General features: G+C 47.0%; 1 protein-coding gene and 1 long non-coding RNA gene across 4 annotated transcripts in view; one reads left to right on the top strand and one right to left on the bottom strand.

The window, feature by feature from the left end:
• The window catches only part of DMXL2 (Dmx like 2), a 92510-nt gene extending 78446 nt beyond the window's left edge, over positions 1-14064 (bottom strand). For 2 of the 3 annotated variants that reach the window (XM_053271982.1, XM_053271984.1), the window contains exons 1-3: positions 13560-14064; positions 1270-1395; positions 277-348 (exon numbers count right to left, since the gene is read on the bottom strand). In XM_053271982.1, the coding sequence (XP_053127957.1) occupies positions 277-348; positions 1270-1395; positions 13560-13646 (285 nt within the window). In that variant the 5' untranslated portion in view covers positions 13647-14064. Of the gene's footprint in view, positions 1-276; positions 349-1269; positions 1396-3052; positions 3144-13559 lie in introns of those variants that run through there. The other variant, XM_053271983.1, reaches the window with a different exon arrangement.
• LOC128334781 (uncharacterized) overlaps positions 4912-21092 on the top strand; it is a 167453-nt gene continuing 151272 nt past the window's right edge. The window contains exon 1 of the long non-coding RNA XR_008311397.1: positions 4912-5127. This is a non-coding gene — a long non-coding RNA (uncharacterized LOC128334781). The remainder of the gene's footprint in view (positions 5128-21092) is intronic.

Genomic DNA, 21092 nt, shown 5'->3' with positions numbered 1-21092 from the left:
GCCTTTCAACATCTTCCTATATCACTGCTGCCTGATAGAAGTGTTTCCCATAGTCTGGGAAACATACCAGCGGGGATTCAAAGGATCCGATTTTTAAAGGATCCGAGCCCCACTCCACCAAACCGATTCGAATGTGAGCACCCGATACATTTGGCGCTTCCCTAAGGAGGCACTGAACCGTTCTGGGCACATTCCTAATCCCCATTCAGAACAGATCAACAGCTAGCAATGCCGCAATCTGCTTCAAGTAACGTACATAATAGAGCAAATACTTACACAATTTCTTTTGTGAGAATTTATACCAAGGGGCTCAAAAACACAGACAGCATTTCCGTAAGAGGCTGCAATCTGGAAGAAAAAAGTTATGCTGGACTTGAAAATGTCAGAACTAGTTTGCTGCTTATAGACACAAATGCATCTCCTACCCAGCATTACAGGCAAGGATGGCTACTTAACAGAAAGCAAACGTATAGCAACATCAAACTGGGGAGATTTAATGGTTCACAGTTGTCGTGCACTCTTTTGTTGTTTGAAGGAGATTTTGCAAAACAGAAAATGTTCATGCTTTCCCACATTCTGCAGTGTCCAGAGTGGTTCCCAATAGCATACAATAAAAAGCACTTAACTAATAAAAGGTGACTAAATTCATTAACCATCAACCCAATGCAAAGCTCCACAGGCATTTTTGTACGGAATCATCATGAAATTCCGGGAAACTACAGCTATTTCCCACACAATATGTCTATGTTAACAGTACATAATTATTATTATTTATATACTGCTTGAGCTAGATAGACCAGTGGTCTGACTCAGTATATGGCAGCTTTCTATGCCTCCATGAGGCAGCAAAGTGCAGGGGTCAAAGAAAGCAGCACTCTATAAAGCAGGTGTTGCCTGCCAAAATGACCCCCTTTCCCTCCCAAAATGTATAAAGTGTGCTATCAAGTCGATGTCGACTCCTGGCGCCCACAGAGCCCTGCGGTTGTCTTTGGTAGAATAGAGGAGGGGTTTACCATTGCCTCCTCCTGCGCAGTAGGAGATGATGCCTTTCAGCATCTTGCTATATCGCTGCTGCCTGATATAGTACCAGCAGGGATTCGAACCGGCAACCTTCTGCTTGTTAGTCAAGAATTTCCCTGCTGTGCCACTTAAGGTGCCCAAAAGGTATACCTCCATGTATTATATGCATCATGGACTGAGGCGGTTATTAAAGGGGGAAGCATGTTATAATGGGAAAACTATGGACAACCCATCTCCCAAGTGCCTTACCCTTCCTTGTTGCTGGGAGCACTCCACACAGCTGACCTGGATGTTTCCATGCTTAGCACCAGGAATAATTTGCACACATTCAAAGTCATTTGCCAGAATAACAATGTCACATCCGGAGCCGTATGCCTAAAATAAATGGGTCAAAAAAAAGAAAACAAGCTCATTGTTATGAACAACAAGAACATCATAACTTGAACAACATAATTTTAAAATGTATTTCAAAAGCATGTACTATATAAAATACATACTGGGTCATCCTCTGAAACTTGTAAAGAAATTTAGGACCATCAAAAGGAAGTACTTTTTCACAGAACACACAATCAATGTGTGGAATTCTCTGCCACAAGATTTGGTGACAGCCAACAACCTGGACGGCTTTAAGTGGGGTTTGGATAAATTCATGGAGGAGAGGTCTATCAATGGCTGCTAGTCTGAGGGCTATAGGCCACCTCCAGCCTGAGGGGCAAGATGCCTCTGAACATCAGTTGCAGGGGAGTAACAGCAGGAGAGAGAGGGCATGCCCACACCGCCTGCCTGTCGGCTTCCAGTGGCATCTGGTGGGCCACTGTGCAAAACAGGATGCTGGACTAGATGGGCCTTGGGCCTGATCCAGCAAGGCTATTCCTATGTTCTTATATTCAAGTGGAATATAAGAACTGGAAATGTTATGATCTTTATGGACACATAACCTGAGCATCAGAGAGGGAGGTACCTGCAGACATTCACAGATATGTCAGTTTCACCAAAATCCAAAGGGGGGGCGGACTAGGGAGGCCAACCCTCACCCCACACACCACCACCCCAATGCAGCTCAATGGAGCAGAATGTTTGCAAACTCAGAGGCCGGTTAACAACCAGGTGAGTAGAGCAAACAGACGTCAATGGCGAGTGAGGAAAGGAAAGGAGGATCTGAACAAACAAGAGTGGGAAATTTCTCAGCTCAAAGAATTCTCCCTCAAGGCAGTCACAACCCCTTCTGCTTCTGATGGGGAGAGGTGGCTAAAACTTTCATCATGCTCAGGGACAGGCTCAGATAACACATGCACACCAGGGATAAACTACAAAGTATAGTTGTGGGTCCATACTTGTATTTCATTATTCGTTAAGAGAAAAATCTTTGCACTGTTAAATTAGTATACCAGTTTATACAAAAATACACTAGGAAAACCAGGCTGGCTGTGGAAGGGGAGTTCCATGAAGGCAAAGCCAGAGTGGCCCTCCTGAGACTCCAAGCTCTACTTGCTATTGCCTGGAATTAAAAACAAAACAAAAAACTATACAGTCACCACAGCTGCCAATTAGCTAGAGAGAAAAGAGGGCTATTTACAGGAACTAGGAACAGAGACGGAGCCCGTTCTTAAGAGCTCTAGGAGGAAAGCTCTGGGAAAGACGACACTTCCCAGGACTCTGCGCATGCCATTCCAAAATGGTGCAGGGGCTCAGGAGGGCTCCGTTCCCCTTGAAGGAGCCCTCTTGCACTGGGCAAAACACTGCACTGCAGAAATGGTCGCATCCACATGATGCCGGGGGGACGGGACACACTGCTTTGGCCAAAGCTTCACACAGGCTCGGGTCTTCAGTAGCACCTCTCTGCACTGTGTAATAATACAGGAAGGGCATTTTGCTATGGCCAAGTTGACCAGTCTACTTGACAAAGGTTTCAGGAAAATCCAGGCTTTGCGGCCTATGAAGGCAAGAATGTGCCTTCCAAGCTGCCTCTGATATAATCAGTTTTTCAAAGAGTTTTCAAATGTCAAAAGGTGAGTCTCTTCAGAGGGCGCACCTTGGCAACTTTTTTTTTGCTTTGGGTGAGGTTCTCCATGAAAGAACTTGAGAGGATAGGACATATATTGACAGGATGGGCATAAACCACAGAAGTTAGAGAGGAGAGCTGGTCTTGTGGCAGCAAGCATGACTTGTCCCTTTAGCTAAGCAGAGTCCACCCTGGTTGCATATGAATGGGAGACTAGAAGTGTGAGCACTGTAAGATATTCCCCTCAGGGGTGGAGTTGCTCTGGGAAGAGCATCTAAGTTCCAAGTTCCCTCCCTGGCAGCATCTCCAAGAGAGGGCTGAGAGAGATTCCTGCCTGCAACCTTGGAGAAGCCCCTGCCAGTCTGTGTAGAAAATACTGAGCTAGATAGACCAGTGGTCTAACTCAGTATATGGCAGCTTCCTATGTCCCTAAGTCCCTGTCCGGTTATCTTATGAGACATCCTTTGATGTAGGGTTTCAATGAAAACACCTAAGTGCAAAAATACCTGTATCAATTGTACTTGTGAATGCAAGCATGTGCGCGCATGCCTTAGAAGGAACACTGGCTAGCTCCTAGAACCAAAGGAAAAATTGGCCAAGGCCTGTTTGGCATGTTGACATAACCCACCATAGAGCCACTCTCTCTGCCCAAGAGTTCCCTTTACCCCCTGCCAAAACCAATGTTGCAAGGAGTGAACTAACCTCAGAGGAAATTGCATCTAGCACTGCAACATGAGAGACTTTGTCCAGTTTGCCCCATCTCCTACAATCAACCGTGGGAAGGTGAAAAACCCATAATCTCCAAACAGAGTTTACAGCTAAAATCGGGGACAGGGGTTCCCAACCTCCAGTAAACTGGACTCGGGGCTGATGGGAGTTGTAGTTCAGCAACATCTGGAGGCTCCTAGGTTTTGAACCACTGATCTAGGGTTTCTATTAGAACCACGGTCACCTATGAGCAGGCTTAAAACAGGGTAGACCCTTGAAGGTTTCCTGTTCTCGCTCATAATAGGAAATCATGCAGCTGATCGGATTAAGCTACAACGCTTTTGCCCCTCTTTACAATCACTCAACAGGGTTGCTCAGTTTTGGCCCTCCTGCAGATGTTGACCTACAACTCCCATAATCCCTGGCTATTGGCCACTGTGGCTGGGGACTGTGGGAGTTGTAGTACAAAGGCAGCTGGGGGGGGGAGCAAAGTTGAGCAGGCCTGTAAGAGGAACATAGGAAGCTGCCTTAAACCGAGGCAGACCATTGGTCCATCTGGCCCATTTGAATGGGAGACTACATGTGAGCACTGCAAGATAACCCCCTTAGGGGATGGGGCCACTCTGGGCTGGTCTTGTGGCAGCAAGCATGACTTGTTCCCTTAGCTAAGCAGGGTCTGCCCTGGTTGCATATGAATGGGAGACTGGAAGTGTGATCACTGCAGAATATTCCCCTTAAGGGATGAAGCCGCTCTGGGAAGAGCAGAAGGTTCCAAGTTCCCTCCCTGGCAACATCTCCAAGATAGGGCTGAGAGATTCCTGCCTGTAACCTTGAAGAACTGCTACCAGTCAGTGGTAATACTGAGCTAGATGGACGAAAGGTCTGACTCATAATAGGAACATAGGAAGTGGTCCTATACTAATATTTCACTGCATTTCCATTTCAAAAGGAGCAACAAAATAGTGTCACATTTTGTAGTAGTTCTATGCTACTTATCTGCAGTGACCATACTTCTGGTTTAACCTCATTATAGAAAGCTGTTTTCCAGCAGATGTGATAAAGCATATGGTGCGCTCCAGAGACTTCACCCTTGACCATAACAAATGAAACAAAATAAGGACAGTTTTATCTTGTTTGTTACTCCTTTATATTCCCTCTTCAGAAAGTTCCCTGAGAAGGAAGATAAACAGAAATCCCTTTGTGTTCCAAGGTGAAAGCATGAAAGGAACCGAGAAATGATGCACCAGTTTTCCCCCACCTCCCTTAAAAAGAGAACACTTATTTGAGCATATGAAAGGTGGATTAAGACGTTACACGGATCCTGAAGTCCACGTGACCTCCCTCAATAACCAAGATGGCAAGAATCAAGTCCTAGAAGGAACGACTGAAGGAGCTGGGTATGTTTCTATTCTATGTACATTTCTTGTAAAAAAGGATAAGGGGACATCATAAGGGGACATCAATGTCTGCTGCTAAATCCTATTAATTTGTCAACTGTCCGTTGTCAAGGCCTGCCTTATTCATTGGCATCCTGGAGTGTTCCTCCTGGAGGAGAGCTGGTCTTGTGGTAGCGAGCATGAACTGTCCGCTTTGCTAAGCAGGGTCCAGCCTGGTTTGCATTTGAATGGGAGACTACATGTGAGCACTGTAAGATAGTCCCCTTAGGGGATGGGGCCGCACTGGGAAGAGCAGAAGGTTCCAAGTTCCCTCCCTGGCACCTCCCAAGATAGGGCTGAAAGAGACTCCTGCCTGAAACCTTGGAGAAGCCACTGCCAGTCTGTGCAGACAATACTGAGCGAGATGGACCAATGGACTGATTCACTGTATGGCAGTTCCTATGATTCACCCATAATGCACAAGGTGTATCCTTCCTGGTGCATAGGGGAGCACGCCAGCTCCAAAGGTGGGGAGCTTAAACCCACTGCTTTAAGCACTGAAAAGGACAAACCCTTCCCGGTGCATTGAGGGGGAAATCAGCTCCAAAAGCAGCGAGTTTAAAATCCCCGCTTTGGGGGCTGACTCTGCAAGTTAGCCATAGCACCCTGGTCAACATTCTGCAGCACACTAGTGTGTCACCGCACAGTGGCTGGGAAACACTGATGGTTGTCATGCTTTAACCTTTTTATTTGTTGTTTTTATTGTTTTGTTGGAAACCACCCAGAGACTTGAGTTTGGGGCGGTATACAAAAGTGTTAAATAAATTAAATAAAATGAGGGAAAAAAAGAGAAAAACAAAATAATTCCCAGGAAGGAAAGCTTGAGAGAAGACTGCAAGCAGATAACATATGCTTGCAGTCCCTCCTGCCCCCGAATTCTTTGCACGACTCCAGTAAATGCCACACATTCAGGTAACATTTGCTTTTTAAACCAAGATGCTATAATGCCATTGAGAAGGTTGGGGGAGGACCTCTGCACATTGGGTGCAGTGGAAGAGCCAGAAGAGGGAATGGCCTTGGGAGGGCTGGGTACCACCGAGAGGAGCAACGCCGAGGAAAGCCAGCCTGCCTCCTGCAAGCATAAGCTCTGAAGATTAAGCAGGTTCCGCAGAGCCAACAGCACGAAGCCGGCTCTGAGCACCACCCACACAAAGAGTCTGCTCTGCCTTTAGTCACGCGGCTACCTGCAAGAGAAGTTCTCCCGACGGCCAGAGAAGCCAGCATGACTTGCAGGATCCTCAACCACTAGACCGTACAGCCGCTGGCCAGGTCAAGAGAGCCAACCCCGGCTCCAGCCAAGTCGGGGGCAAAAACCCGCAGCTGTGTCCAGCAACCAGGAAAGGAAGCACAATTCAGAGGAGCACAAAAATCTCTCCGTCAATTAGAAGGATGAGCAGTGCCCAGTTTTAAACAGGAGACAGGCTTGTAGTTTTCCACTTGCCAGGAGCAAGCCAAGCCCCCAAAGGACGGACTAGTCCATGCTCTAAAAGCCAAGCTACGTTGAGATCCTGAGAACACACACAACCAGGACCTTGAAAAGCTATACACACCTACCAGAGAGAACATAGGAAGCTGCCATATACTGAGTCAGACCCTTGGTCCCTCTAGCTCAGTAATGTCTACACAGACTGGCAGCAGCTCCCCAAGGCTTCATGTGTGTACAAACTGCCTTGATACTGCCACCCAGGACAAAACTCATTCTGCACACAGATGAGAGAGAGCGAGAGAGCGCACTGCTCAAGAATGTGCCAATATAGGAAACATTACAAAAAGCAAATCATTATTTTGCTTCCTGCCCGCAACACCACCTGCTTGACTTCCTCCATTAAGTCTACCATTTCCCCCAGGTTAAACAGTCTCCCTGGTCTTATGCACAGTATCTGAGAGAGAGGAGAGCTGGTCTTGTGGTAGCAAGCATGGCTTGCCCCCTTAGCTAAGCAGGGTCCGCCCTGGTTGCATATGAGTGGGAGACTAGAAGTGTGAGCAATGGAAGATATTCCCCTCAACGGGCTGGAGCTCTGCTCTGGGAAGAGCAGAAAGTTCCAAGTTCCCTCCCTGGCAGCATCTCCAAGATAGGGCTGAGAGAGATTCCTGCCTGCAACCTTGGAGAAGCTGCTTCCAGTCTGTGAAGACAATACTGAGCTAGATAGACCAGTGGTCTGACTCAGTGTCTGGCAGCTTCCTATGTTCCTATCTCTGCAATATCCACTTGCTCTGGAATAAGTAAACCAACTAGGCAAGTCGACCCGAAATAAATTATTTGATCTCTCCACAGTGCAGCAAGGTCATTTCGGTTTGCGCAGCCAGTGCAAAAGTGCAGGGACAGAGATCGTTCTGTGCACAGCTGCCCACTGTCTGGCTCCTAGATTTCTGGGCTGGCTCCTAGATCCAAAGAACATTTGCCTAGGCCTGACTCAGCAGTATTTATTGTACTGTCGGGTTGCTTTTCATCACTCTCAAAGCACTGGACAACACACTTCTAAGACGGCCATAAAAATAATACACCCATTACAACTTTTAAAAAAGATTTATCATATTTATATACTGCCTGATGTGTGTATCCCGAGGCATAATTTAATTATAATTTAAAATACATAATTTAAAATAAAACCAACATAAAAATGGAAGGAAAAACCATAAGAACAATTTCACCGAGGGGGGGGGGGTGGCTAAACAAAATTAATTTTAAAAGCCTGGGGGGGAAACCAGGTGGATCTTAGGGGTCTTTAAAAAAGCAGAGATGGAGATTCTCTTGTTTTGACAGGGAGCGTATTCCAGAATCCTGGGGAAGCCACAGAGAAGGCCCGGCCCCGAGTCGTCATCATACGAGTCGGTGGCAACCATAACCAGATTATATAACTCCCCTGGTTATATTACGTATAATATTGCATAACAACAGTAGAGCACGAAATACTATCTTCTAGACACCCTGACGGAAGAGAACCGTCTTGATCTGCCCACAAAACACTTGCAGCAATGCAATTTATCAAACCTCCAAGGACAGGAGTCCCAAAGCTACAAGGCGGTTACTCTCCTCGCATTCCATATAAGAGACATACCCCTCTTGACCCAATTAACAGGGGGTATTATGGGTCATAATCTCACTGATCATTATCTACACAACCCAAGTAGTTGAAATGGTATGGGGTTTGCCCAATGTGAGTTGCCAGGTACAGAGAAATATTAGAAAAAGTGGCCGGGATGGTTGAAAACAAGGGATGGGAAACTCTGAAGCATCTTGAAAATGGACGTCAACATATATAGGAAACAGTCTTTAAGCTTCAACAAAAAATCACTCTCATCTCACTGTCCATCACTCCGGCCAGCCAGACTACAATAATTTGCAAGTAACATTTTCAAACACTGATATTAAATATTTCTACAAGTATTTCTCATAAGAACGTAAGAACAGTCCTGCTGGATCAGGCCCAAGGCCCATCCAGTCCAACATGTGGCCTATCAATTCACAATTATGTCCATGGAGAATTATGTTCTCCATGGACATAATTCCAAAATAACTCTTCGGGAACAGAACTCCAAAGTCCAAGAGGGCAAGAATCACCATCAAACCTGTGGCATCTTAAAAAATGAATATATTGCAGGTCCATCCGCAAAATGCACTGTATTCCCATAAAGTTGCCTTGGCTAAGCTGTTCTTAAAATCTTGAACCAGGTGGCTAAGTGCTAAGGAATTCTGAAGTCCATGAACAATTTCTGCTACATTAAAGCACGCAAGTGGTAACCTAGATACTTTGGACATCATGGACAGACACCTTGCTGGCTTCAGTGGTTTTGGAGCCTTCTGATGAGAAGCTACAGAAGACAGCTGTTGCTTATGTAGGTGAGAAACTTCACATGGAAAGAGCCTCCATCAGATGCTCTCAGCGAACGAACTACTCTTATATTCCGTACTCATGAATTTACTTAGGGCTAAGGTTCATGTCCATACTAGGCATTAGAAGCCAGGAGCATGCTCAGTGCAAAAGCAGAAAATGAATGTCCAACTTACATGAATTTATAAGTTGCAATCAGCGCATGCACAGACCTTCCACATTTTCCATATTATTTACAATTTTCAAACTAACCCACCCCTCATTTTACAAACCTTTATTTTTACTACACCGAGACGTCACAAATATCCAAACAACAGGGGAAAGTATATCCTGGCAGCATTTCTTCCAATGGGCAAGCACGGATTCCGAGCAAGGCACTGGAGTGATGCAAAATGTTCCAGCCAAAATAATCAGCTTCATGAACCGCACTGGTGATTCAGTGCAGGAGGTCCTCGCACTTATGACACAATTGGTTTCTGAAAACCTTAAATTCTGGTGAATGCCAGTGTCTGTCTTGCAAGAGATGACACTGCAGCTCAGTGGTAGAGCATCTGCTTTGCAGGCAGAAGGTCCCAGGTTCAATCCCTGGAAACCTCTCCAGGCAGGATTGGGAAAGACTCCGCCCTGAAACCTTGGAGAGCTACTGCCAATCTGTGTGGACAATACTGGGATACACAGGCAAAAAGTCTGACTCAGTACAGGACAGCTTCCTATGCACCCCTATACACTAGACACCTGCCCCACTTTAAATAGACCGAACCTCAAAGCTGAAAGACCACCAGAAACAAAGGTCTTTATGCATCAGACATCCACTGGAACAGAGTCAGCAAGAATGCTGGTCTCTTGCAGTGGGGTGGTATAGAAGGAGAGGTGAGCTGGTCTTGTGGTAGCAAGCATGACTTGTCCCCTTAGCTAAGCAGGGTCCGCCTTGGTTGCATGTTAATGGGAGACTAGAAGTGTGAGCACTGTAAGATATTCCCCTCAGGGGATGGAGCCGCTCTGGGAAGAGCATCTAGGTTCCAAGTTCCCTCCCTGGCAGCATCTCCAAGGTAGGACTGAGAGAGATTCCTGCCCGCAACCTTGGAGATGCCACTGCCAGTCTGGGAAGACAATACTCAGCTAGGCAGACCAATGGTTTGACTCAGTATATGGCAGCTTCCTATCTTCCTATATAATGGCAATGTAAAAGACTGTATTGCTGGAAGTGGAAAATCACAACCCCAGCAAAAGTCCCTGAAGCATAATCGTTTATAGCTGGGACTAAAGCAGATCACAGCAGAGTTAAAAGCAGGAGTCAAGAGATGTTGGCTCTGTTCACCAGCCAGACAAGAGCATCAAATGCTGTTCGTACATTACTGATCGTTACTTTTTTTTTGCTCGTCAGGCACCATTTTTCACTCACCACAGACAAGCAGACTAGTGTATTTCCTGAGCCCAGGTCATAAGACAACTGTTTTGCAGTTCCATAACCAGAATGATGCAAGTTTGGGGCGGTATAGAAATATGATAAATAAATAAAATAAATGTACATGCTCAAAATCCATTACTGCAAGGAATTATATATAGTGTTGTGGAAGTAAGCATGAACTGTCCCCTTTGCTAAGCAGTGTCCACCCTGGTTTGCATACGAATGGAAGACTATATGTCTGAGCACTGGAAGATATTCCCCTTAGGGGACGGAAGTTGAACCATGCAGAAGGTTCCAAGTCCCCTCCCTGGTGGCATCTCCAAGAGAGGGCTAAGAGAGACTCCTGCCTGTAACCTTGGAGAAGCCACTGCCAGTCTGTGAAGACAATACCAAACTAGATGGACCAATGGTCTGACTCAGTATGCGGCAGTTTCTTATGCTCCCTTTAGTTTCATCAGCTGGCTTGATGTTTAAAAACCTATTTACATACCACCCAAAACCGATGTCTCTGGGTGGTTTATATGTTTATAGCGAGCCTGTATTTCAAGGCTGCCTGATCTGCATCTGTGCTCATTCATTCCAAGATGATCGGCACGGCAAAGAGCACCCAGAGGAAAAGTGCTCAATGGTGCAGGCTGCGGATTATGAACTGGATTCTGAAACCCAGTGTAGTGAGAAGAATACGAGGGTGCATGGTTTTTATGAATGTCAGAAATAGCCATGGCCGGCTGATGCCCTTCGACGTCAGCAGAGCTGCATAGCAGCAGAAAGGGGAACTAGTCTAAAGCTAGTTTCTTTACTCCTTGCATTTTTTTTAAAATAGCATTTGCTGCTAAAAAGGCAGAGTTGTGATAAGACCATTTCTACAGAAAAGGGTCAGTCAGTAGGCCAAGAGCCTTGTTGACTCCAGGTCTGTATTGCTATTTTTCAAAGATTATCCTGTTCAGCCTCTCGCCAGACCTTCGACCAGCAGAATTTTCATCATGAGTTGTGCAGGCTGTTTTTGAACTGTTTCTGCCCCCTCCTCCCCCACCCCACGTAAAATGAGGTCTATTATTCGAGGAAAGCTATGCATTATTTTTAATCAATAGGAGTGTTCACCAGCAGAGAGCAAAGGAAGCATTTAAGCAGGCCAATTCAACCCCAGCCTCTCTTTTCATTACAGGACTGGCCATGGCATTTTATATACTGAATTTTATATTATTATTATTATTATTATTATTATTATTATTATTACTAATTTGATTTCTATACCGCCCTTCCAAAAGTGGCTCAGGGCGGTTTACACAGAGAAATGATAAATAAATAAGATGGCTCCCTGTCCCCAAAGGGCTCACATTCTAAAAGAACCATAAGATAGAAACCCACAACAATCACTGGAAGTACTGTGCTAGGGGTGGATAGGGCCGGTTGCTCTCCCCCTGCTAAATAAAGAGAAGCACCACGGTAAAAGGTGCCTCTTTGCCCAGTTTGCAGGGCAAATACATTTCCATTTCACTGGAATACCATATATTCTGAATTTACCAATTTCTTTTCACTGTCCTTAACGAGGACCTGGCCCCAGCCTCACACCTACAAACCAGAAGCGTGCACTTGAAACTATCAGTCCCAGGGTATTCTGGGAAAGCCTCCTGTCCTCTGTACCACCATCATGGATCTTGCATTACACCAGAAACACAAGCCTGGGGGAGTGAAGGTACAGCAGAGGCATTTATCAACCTGTGAACTAGGCAGCCCAGAAAATATCCCATGGCCGTCAGCTCTACCAACTTTGCTACACCCCAAAATTCAGAAAGCCAGGATTCCTTTGCTCCCATCTATAAATAAACCTAGGAAGAGCTTAGCCAATACTCTCCTGATCTTCATGAATAATTACCCTGGCTAAAAATAGGCAGCATGGGGGGCAGGGGGAGTCTACCACCATCCTCGGTCAACCCCACTCCCAGAGGTTGGGTTGCCAACTTTTTAACCAGACCCTATTTGGCAGCAGTCCAAATCCACAGGCTACCGTGGCTGGAAAGGTGAACCTGCTCCTTGCTGCAAAGCAGATCTCTCTTAAAGGTGCAGGAGCAGGAAAGAGGACCATTTGTGGCTCATCAGTTGGCAACCCTGTGCTCTTCTTCCATACCAGTGTCCCCATCATGACTCCAATTTAGCAGCAGTGAGGCAAAAACTCTCCCCCCACCACACACACAGAGCACCCTGTAACAATGATCTCATGCACCCTTCGGCAACATTTACCAATCAGTTGGCACCTCGCCTCATATCATGACAGTGTGTGATGCTATAGATCATATATGGTGATATAGATCATATGTCTATAGCTACAATGCTGTCTAGATCTATACACTCCCCATTATGATTGACTGATTGATTGATGAAGTGCCGACAAGTCGGTGTCGACTCTTAACGACCACATAGATAGATTCTCTCCAGGAAGATCTGGAGAGATTCTCTTCAACTTGGCCCTGAAGGTCTCTCAGTGGCTCCCCCAATTATATCCATCTCTAAATGGAATGCATTATACATACAGACAGATCTATAACACCACACACACCCCAAAACCATTCTATCCATCCCTATCTGGGTAGCATTGTATCTATAAATTGATTCTATATGAGTGCTCTGTATCACTAGATGATCTCTATCACCCCCCCCCCCCCACACACACTTGTATCTCTCTCTAGACAGATATAACGCTATCTACAGATATCCTGACAAACCACCCCCAAGGAGATACTAGTGACACCAAGGAGAAAGGGGGGGGGCCCTGTGATATCCACAAGGAGAGATACGGTGTAGTGATATATCACTCTTAGCCCCAGGGAGATCGAGGTCCAAAGGCGATCTCTCTGGACAGACACGCATTCCAGTGCAGCAACAAAGCCAGACCGAGACCCCAAATCATTTCACCCCCAACTTACTAAGAGCATCACTTTCTTTTATTTTATTGAGCCCTTAAGAACGGGGTGGTGGTGGTGGAATAAGCACCCTCCCCCCGGCTAGGGATGCATGGCCTGCCTGCAAGCAGAGCATGGCTCGCGCTCTCTCTGGTCTGCAAGGAGGGGCTCTCGGGGCTGGTGTGGATTTATCCAGGTCGCCCCCTCCCCCTCCCCCTCCCCCCCGCCGCGCGCCCCGGGCCCCGCCCTCACCGTGAAGGGGCTGTCCTCGACGCTGCCCACCGAGTAGCAATTGTCGCCCGGGTTGACGGCTCCGGTGAGCACCTGGTGCAAATGCATCGCGGCCTCCTCCAGCAGCAGCAGCCGCCGCCGGGGCTCAGCTTCTCCGCCGGGGACAAGAGGGAGGAGGAGGGGAGGCTGCAAAGCAACGGGACCCGGATGGCTTCAGCCGGGCGTTCGCTCGCTCGCTCGCTGCCCGCCGCCGCCCAAGAGGGAAGGCAGGGAGGAGGAGGAGGAGGCGGGGGAAGCCTGTGCAGGGTTTACCTCGGCTCAGCGCGCGCGCGAGAGAGACGGAGCCGGGAGGGCGCGCGCCGGGAAAGGCGCGCGCTCGAGAGAGAGAGAGAGTGTGTGTGTGTGTGTGTGTGTGCGCGCGCGCCCCCCCAATGTCCCGGCGCGGGCACCCGGGGAGGTGCGGAGCAAAGGTGGAAGGGCGGCTGTGGCGGCGTCTAGCCGCGACCAGATTATTATGCCGGACGCGCGTGCAAGCAGGTGCCCGGGCATGTGCATGTCTCGGTGCGTGCGCGAATGGCAGCGTGCGTGCGCGCGCGCGCGCCCCGCGCTCTCTCTCTCTCATTTTGCAAGTGGGCAGAGAGAGAGGTGTGCGCCTAGGTAGGTAATCTGGGGGCATGCTGGGTGACTCTGGGCCAGACGCTTTTCTCTCAGGCTAACCTACTTCACAGGGGTGTTGTGTGGAGAAACTTAAGAAGGTAGTACACCGCTCTGGGCTCCTTGGAGGAAGAGCGGGATAGAAAAAATGATTAAGAGACAAAAACAAAACATCATCCCCCTGCACACAGAGAGAGAGAGAGTGAAGTGCCACACACAGTCTTTGTAAGATGTGGGTTCTTGAGGGCACAAACAGCAACTGAACTCCGAAGAATTTAAGAGTACAGAGCAGCTATATTTACTACTACTATCTATATGCTGCTTTTCAACAAAACTTTGCAAAGCAGTTTACATAGAAAAATAAATAATGCATAAATAAGATGGTCGCCAGTCCCCAAAGCGCTCACGCAATCTAAAAAGAAACATACGGTAGGACACCAGCAGAAGCCACTGGAGGGATGCTGCGCTGGGGTTGGAGAGGGCCAGTTGCTCTCCCCCTGCTAAACAGAAGAGCATCACCACTGAAAGGCGCCTCTTTGCTCAGTCAGCGGGGGTCAGTTAGTATAATTATGCAAATATATGCATTAGCAGAAACGTAACATATTCCCATCCCAGATATTTCTTTCCCCATTCCCCCGCCCTGAGCCTCTAAAGCAGAGGTCATACTTGGCGCAGTGCAGGCTGGCATTGTGGTGTGACCACCCCGCCCGGGATATACTAAAGAGGATTTGGAGGCCCTCAGGGGGTGTTGAGGCCCTGGACTTTGGCCCCGGGGGAACAGCACCTCTGCAAGGGGGCCAGGGCACAGCCTCCACCCCCTCCAAGGCAGGGCACAGATAGTAAGTGTGGGATTATTGTGCCTGCACAGAACAGAAAGTTTTACTAGATTTAGGAGCCCCATTCAGACATTGGCCGCATTCAGACATTATGCTGTACGAGTGTACAGATGTCTGTACACATGCCTGTGTGAACGACTGGACCTTTATTCATTTTAAAAGTGAACCTGGACACGGGCCCTTCAAATGCATGGTCCAGATAGGAAGTGTACTTCTCTACTTGCTTTTGGCATAACATGTGAATGGCTGTACCTGTGTATACTAGTCTCGCTGCACTAGTGTTGAACATAACGTGTGAATGTGCCTATTATGTTGTATGAGCATACAGACATCTGTACATTCGTATTTGTTTTTGTGTGGATGACTGTACTTGGGTTTATTTTTAAAGTAGCCTCTCAAATGCAGCTAGGAAGTGTCCTGTTGTACCTGCGTTCAACATAACATGTGAATGACTGTACCTGTGTGCAGATCTGTACCTGTGTACACTGTACACTCATTGTATGAGTGTGGAATGTAATGTGTGAATGAGGCTATGGTGGAACTAGATCTGTAGAACTGTGGTTTTTAAACTACTTTTAGTGTTCTAAGTTCTGTTTTAATTTGTGTTAGGTTTGTTGTGAACAGCCCAGGGGCGTGAGTTTGGGGCAGTATACAAATACACTGAATAAATGTGTGAATAATAATACCTGCATACAGATCTCTGCATGGGGACACAGATGGTGCTGCTTCTATTGGTAGTGCTGCTGCTGTTACTTAGATGCCACTTTTCAACCAAAAGGTCTGCAAAGCGGTTTGCTGATAGGAAATGTACTCCTGTTTGTGCATTGAACATCATGTATAAATAGGGCTAGGGTCAGCCAAGGAAAATGATGGCCAGTAGACTCAGGATATATTTTCCTGTATTCACATTTTCCCTCTTAGTGTATACTGAAAGCACTGGCCACACACACACCCCATAACATCAGGAGGCCATGTGCCACAGTTAATCATGCTCTGGTAACCTCCTACTGCAATGGACTGGGCCTTGCACTGACTTTAACAACTACTTGGAAACTTCCCTGGCCCAGAATACAGCAGCTGGCTTGTTAACCAGGATTTATTATAGCATGTGTTCTTCATTGCAAGGCCTGGGGGCCCCAATCAAAACTAAGTGGGGCTCCCTGACTCATTGAGCCCTTTCTCACAAGCAGTGAGAAAGGGCAAGAGGGTTAGCGGTAGAGTTGCCATGCCCCGTGAAATTCCGGGTTTCACCTGGGTTTTAAGCATCTCGCCCAGATTGTTTCGCCCACCCAGATTCACCCAGATTTCAGATTCCATTTAAAAAACAAAACACAAGCTAAGCTCTAACCCTTGTAGAAGTGGAGTTACATCAGATCATGACCTGCTGGATCAGGCCCAAGGCAGCCCATCTAGTCCAGCATCCTGTTTTGCACAGTGGCCCACCAGATGCCGCCGGAAGCCACAGGCAGGAGTTGAGGGCATGCCCTCCCCTCTCTCCTGCTGTTACTCCTCTGCAACTGGTACTCAGAGGCTTCCTGCCTTTGAGGCTGGAGGTGGCTCCAATTAGTAGCTGTTGATAGACCTCTCCTCCATGAAGTTCTGGAGCAAACTGTGCAGTCACGATTTCTGCTCAAAAATTATTTTCAGGAAATTTGCATAATATGCAGATTAGGCATCTGGATTTGGAAAGCCGGAATATGGCAACCCTAGTTAGCAGGGAGGGAGCCTTAAAAAGCTTTCCTCCTGGAGCTCTTAAGAAAGGGCTCCCTCTCTCTTTAAGGGCCCTTTTCCAGGACTGAGCAAAGCACTGTGTTGTGTGGAAGTTAGCACAGGGGGGAATGGCTCCCACTTTGAAGGTTTTCTGCCCCCCACTGGAACCTGCTTCTTATTTACTTATGGAGGCTATTGTCACGGCCAGCGAAAATCGGGCCAGGAGAGCCTAGCCCGGTGTTCGCTGGTCGTGTAAACCACCGAGTTTGCAGGCAAATTGAATTACTCCTGCCCTTAAATCAGGTTTACAGAGCGAGTGCTCCGCAAACCCAGTTTTTAAAATCGTGTGTTGCCGCGGCTCCACACTGTGACAACTCACAAGTAGACCCCTGACTGGGAGGCTAAAAAGCAGCTTCCTGGCTTGGAGGTCTCTCCGCAAGGCCCCCGTACTCTCAAGCCCCCACCAGCTCCATGATGGAGCCAGCAGTCGTGTCCGCAGACGATGCAGCCGCCCAGGGAGGGCTTACTGATCATCTGCGAGGAGAGCAGGCTTAGCCTGCTCTTCCCACTTGATCATGAGAAGAGCCTCATTGTTTTTTCCCCTTCCCCTTTTGTTTTGAGTTTTTGTGGTAGTGGTTTCTGATTAATCTGCTTTTGGTTATTTTTGTCAATTCACTCTTTATATTTTATAGTGTTTTTATCTGTATGCCACCTTGCAGGCCATTTGTAGCCAAGGGGTGAGATAATAATCTCTTAAATTAAATCAGTAAATAACCCGAGGGAGTTCCTGGCTAAGCTGTGATTCAGACCAGAAGATTGCCACTCCTGCTTTTGAAGGCTGCAGTGCAACAAATCACACTGCATTTCACAAGTACCTTAGGAGCAGGGGTTTTTACCCTGCCTGGCTCACTCAGTAAGCCGGTAAAGGATAAAACAAGAGGTCTTCCATATTACTGCTGCATTCATTTCAGCTGCAACGCACTGTGAATAAAACCCCATGGTTGGCATGTACCAATGTTCTCTGAGACTCCAGCAGACAGTAGGCAATGAGAAATGGCAAGGAGTATATAGTACAGGGTTTATTCCAGTGTTTTTAGATTTGGGGGATTATTATTTTTAATTCTCTTACAGTCCATACATGGAAACACATGCAAATAGATACAAAAGAAAAGTACAGAAATTTCAGGAAATTGCCTGAAAACAGTTACATGGGGGGAAAAACCAGTTGCATCATACTTATACACACTGAAATTGTTAGCATGAAACACTGTGTGCATAGTATGTGCATTCCAGTGTTTTTGGAACTGAATGTGTCTAAGATGGAGTTCTCAACCTTGATGCTGAGTCCTCAACCTTGATCTTGAGTCCCAAGATGTTGTTGGACTACAACTCCCATCATCTTCAGTCCTAATGGCCAGAGGCGGGGATGATGGGCGTTTGAGTCCAGCTGGGACCCAAGGTTGAGAACCTCTGCTCTAAGAGCTTTGTCACGCAACGAGGTTCTTCTCACAAGCAGCCAACGCTGGGCTAGGGCAGCTAACCCAGTTGAGCCAGCCGGCACTGAAGCACTGACCCTGCTGGTAGACACTTGGCTGCTGCAGGTTCACATGCGCAGGCAAGGGCGGGCTTGGCTACCTTAGCCCACTCTCAGATGCCTGTGCGAACAGCCTCAACGTTAGTCAGTAACCTCTCCAAAACGTCCCCAGTTTAATTCACTGGAATGAAATGTCCGTGGACTCAGAGGACGTTGAACAGACAACCAAGTGGGTGAAGCTAACTGAACTCAGTGGTGAAGGAGAAGGAAGGCTTGAACAAAAAGAGTGGGGAATTTCTTAGCTGGAGGAATTCTCCCTCAAGGCAGTCATGACCCCTTTTGCTTCTAAAAAGGGGGAAAGGTGCCTAAATCTTTTGCCATGTTCAGGTAACACGTGCACGCTATGGATGAAGTGCAATGTTTTCGTTGCAGGTCCGTGCTTGTATTTTATATTTCCTAAAAATAAAAAATTAAAAAATGGAGGAAGAGCCATTACGCTTTCTTTGACTAAACTGTCCTCAAATGCAAAGCGGTTAAATCCGTTTGGCACCTAGCAGGGGCACACCTACATTAGTCTGCCTTCCATCTCAAGGCTGTGAGTGCACAGGAATATAGGAAGCTGCCAGATACCGAGTTACGATCATTGGTCCATCTAGCTCCATATTGTCTACTCAGTATTGTCTGCTCGCAGTCTCCAAGATTGTGTGCAGGAGTCTCCCTCAGCCCTATCTTGGAGATGCCAAGGAGGGAACTTGGAACCTTCTGCATGCAAGCATACAGGTGCTCTTCCCAGAGTAGCCCCATCCCCTAAGGGGAAGATCTTCCAGTGCTCACACATGTTGTCTCCCTTTCAAATGCAAACTAGGGTGGAACCTACTTAGCAAAGGGGGACAAGTCATGCTTGCTACCACAAGACCAGCTAACTGCAGTCTTTGGGGGTGTTCATTCACATGCCTCACTTTCACGATTCTCCTACATCGCCCGCATTTTGCTTTAACATCCCTCCTGAAGAAGAGTTCTGCAAGACTCAAAACCTTGTCGAGGCTGTTCTCACGATGGTGGGAAACCAGAGCCCAGCCATCATCCCCCCATCATGAGAACCACCAGGCTCGCGGGAGAGCCGGTAGTTCTCTGGCAGCTAACCCACCAAGGAAGCCCTCTCCTTAAACGGGGTTAACCCTGTTTTCCTGATCGTGAGTCGGCACGACTCCTCGCCATGGCAACTCATGAGGGGACCCCCACCAGGAGGCTATAAGCCTCATCGTCTACCTTGTGGTATCTTAGTTGGTCCTAAGAAACACACACACAGCCCTATTTTGGATTTCCCCCTTAATAGACCCACAAGGCTAGCTGCAGTGTTGATAGGGAAGTGGTCTTGGAATGGCATCAGCTCTGTGAATGAGATCATGAATGCTGCGTTTGTTTACAAAGGTCTTTAAAATGTTACAGGAGCAGAATAGCTTCTGAATGTGAGGAGTGGTGGCCTCCAGTCTTTGAAGATAAAAACCAAGTGAACTCATTAAGACACAGATCACATGGGGCGGCTGAGTCAATAAGGGAAGAAAGAGTTTTGCAATACAAATGCCAGCCAGTTAAGCAATGCTGTCTGCAGTGGAACACTGCAGTGACAAATTCCAAATGAACTTGAGGGATATTTGTCCGCGTTCTAAAATCTATTTTCTCAATCCTTTTAGTTATCTTGGTCTGGAGGAGAGCTGGTCTGGGAAGCAGAGCTAGTCTTGTGAAAGCAAGCATGAATTGTCCCCTCTGCTAAGCAGGGTCAACCCTGGATTGCATTTGAATGGGAGCCCACATGTGTGGGCACTGGAAGATATTCCCCACTCTGGGAAAAGCACTTGGATGCAGAAGGTTCCAAGTTCCCTCCCTGGCAGCATCTCCAGATAGGGCTGAGAGAGACACCTGCCTGCAACCTTAGAGAAGATGCTGCCAGTCAGTGTAGACAATACTGAGTCAATGGTCTGGCTTAGTATATAGCAGCTTCCTATGTTGCTATCCTTCAGCAGTTAGACATTTTGACAAAGCAAAGTGGAAGGTGGTGATCAAGACCCAACAAATGGCTCATGAGAGCCCTCCTGGGTGGATTGTCAGGCTGCTGGGAGTGGTTGATAGAAATTTTGAAACACAATAGCTGAACATGGTGTCCTTTGCAAGCCAGGGGCTGGAGCCAACCAGGCAGGATAAATTATTTGCAAACCACTCACCTTAAGAAAATACTGGACTTTAAAAAAAAAGTTTAGTTAGCAAAAATGCTCTCTCTAATGAATTGGTTCTTCTTTTTTTGGCACACAGGTTTCCCATTAGTGAGAGCACCCAATGAATGTAGCCATATCTTCCTGTACACGTGGGCAGAGTCGGGATCTTGGTGCTGAGCCCAGGTTTCTATCACTAAATGATACTCAAGCTTGCCAGTAGTCCTCATTCATGTGTCAGAGGCAAGATAGTCATCACAACTTGTGCCACTGGCAAACACAATTGGTGAAAAAAAACTCCCTGGGAAGCTTGTTCTCCGATGAGTTTTCAGATAGACAACTGCACAAATATTTGCAAACTACTCACCTTAAAAAAAACCCCACCAAAAAACCCAATTGCTTGATTTTATCCTTTACTTAGCAAAAAAAACAACTTTCACTATTAAATTGACTGAGTTGGTACAAAATATCACAGCTAAATTGCTGACAGGAGCCTGATTATTTGATCATATAGCTCCAAAATGGCATCTGTTCCTTTGGCGCCTGATTATTTCTAGACCAAATTTGTTTGTTCTGATGTTTCAAGTCATAGGAACACTCCTATAGTGAA

The sequence above is a fragment of the Hemicordylus capensis genome, chromosome 10, assembly GCF_027244095.1.
Source record: "Hemicordylus capensis ecotype Gifberg chromosome 10, rHemCap1.1.pri, whole genome shotgun sequence".
Lineage (NCBI taxonomy): Eukaryota > Metazoa > Chordata > Lepidosauria > Squamata > Cordylidae > Hemicordylus > Hemicordylus capensis.
The sequence above is the reverse complement of the archived record's forward strand: the minus strand, read 5'-3'. Positions and strand labels throughout refer to the sequence as shown.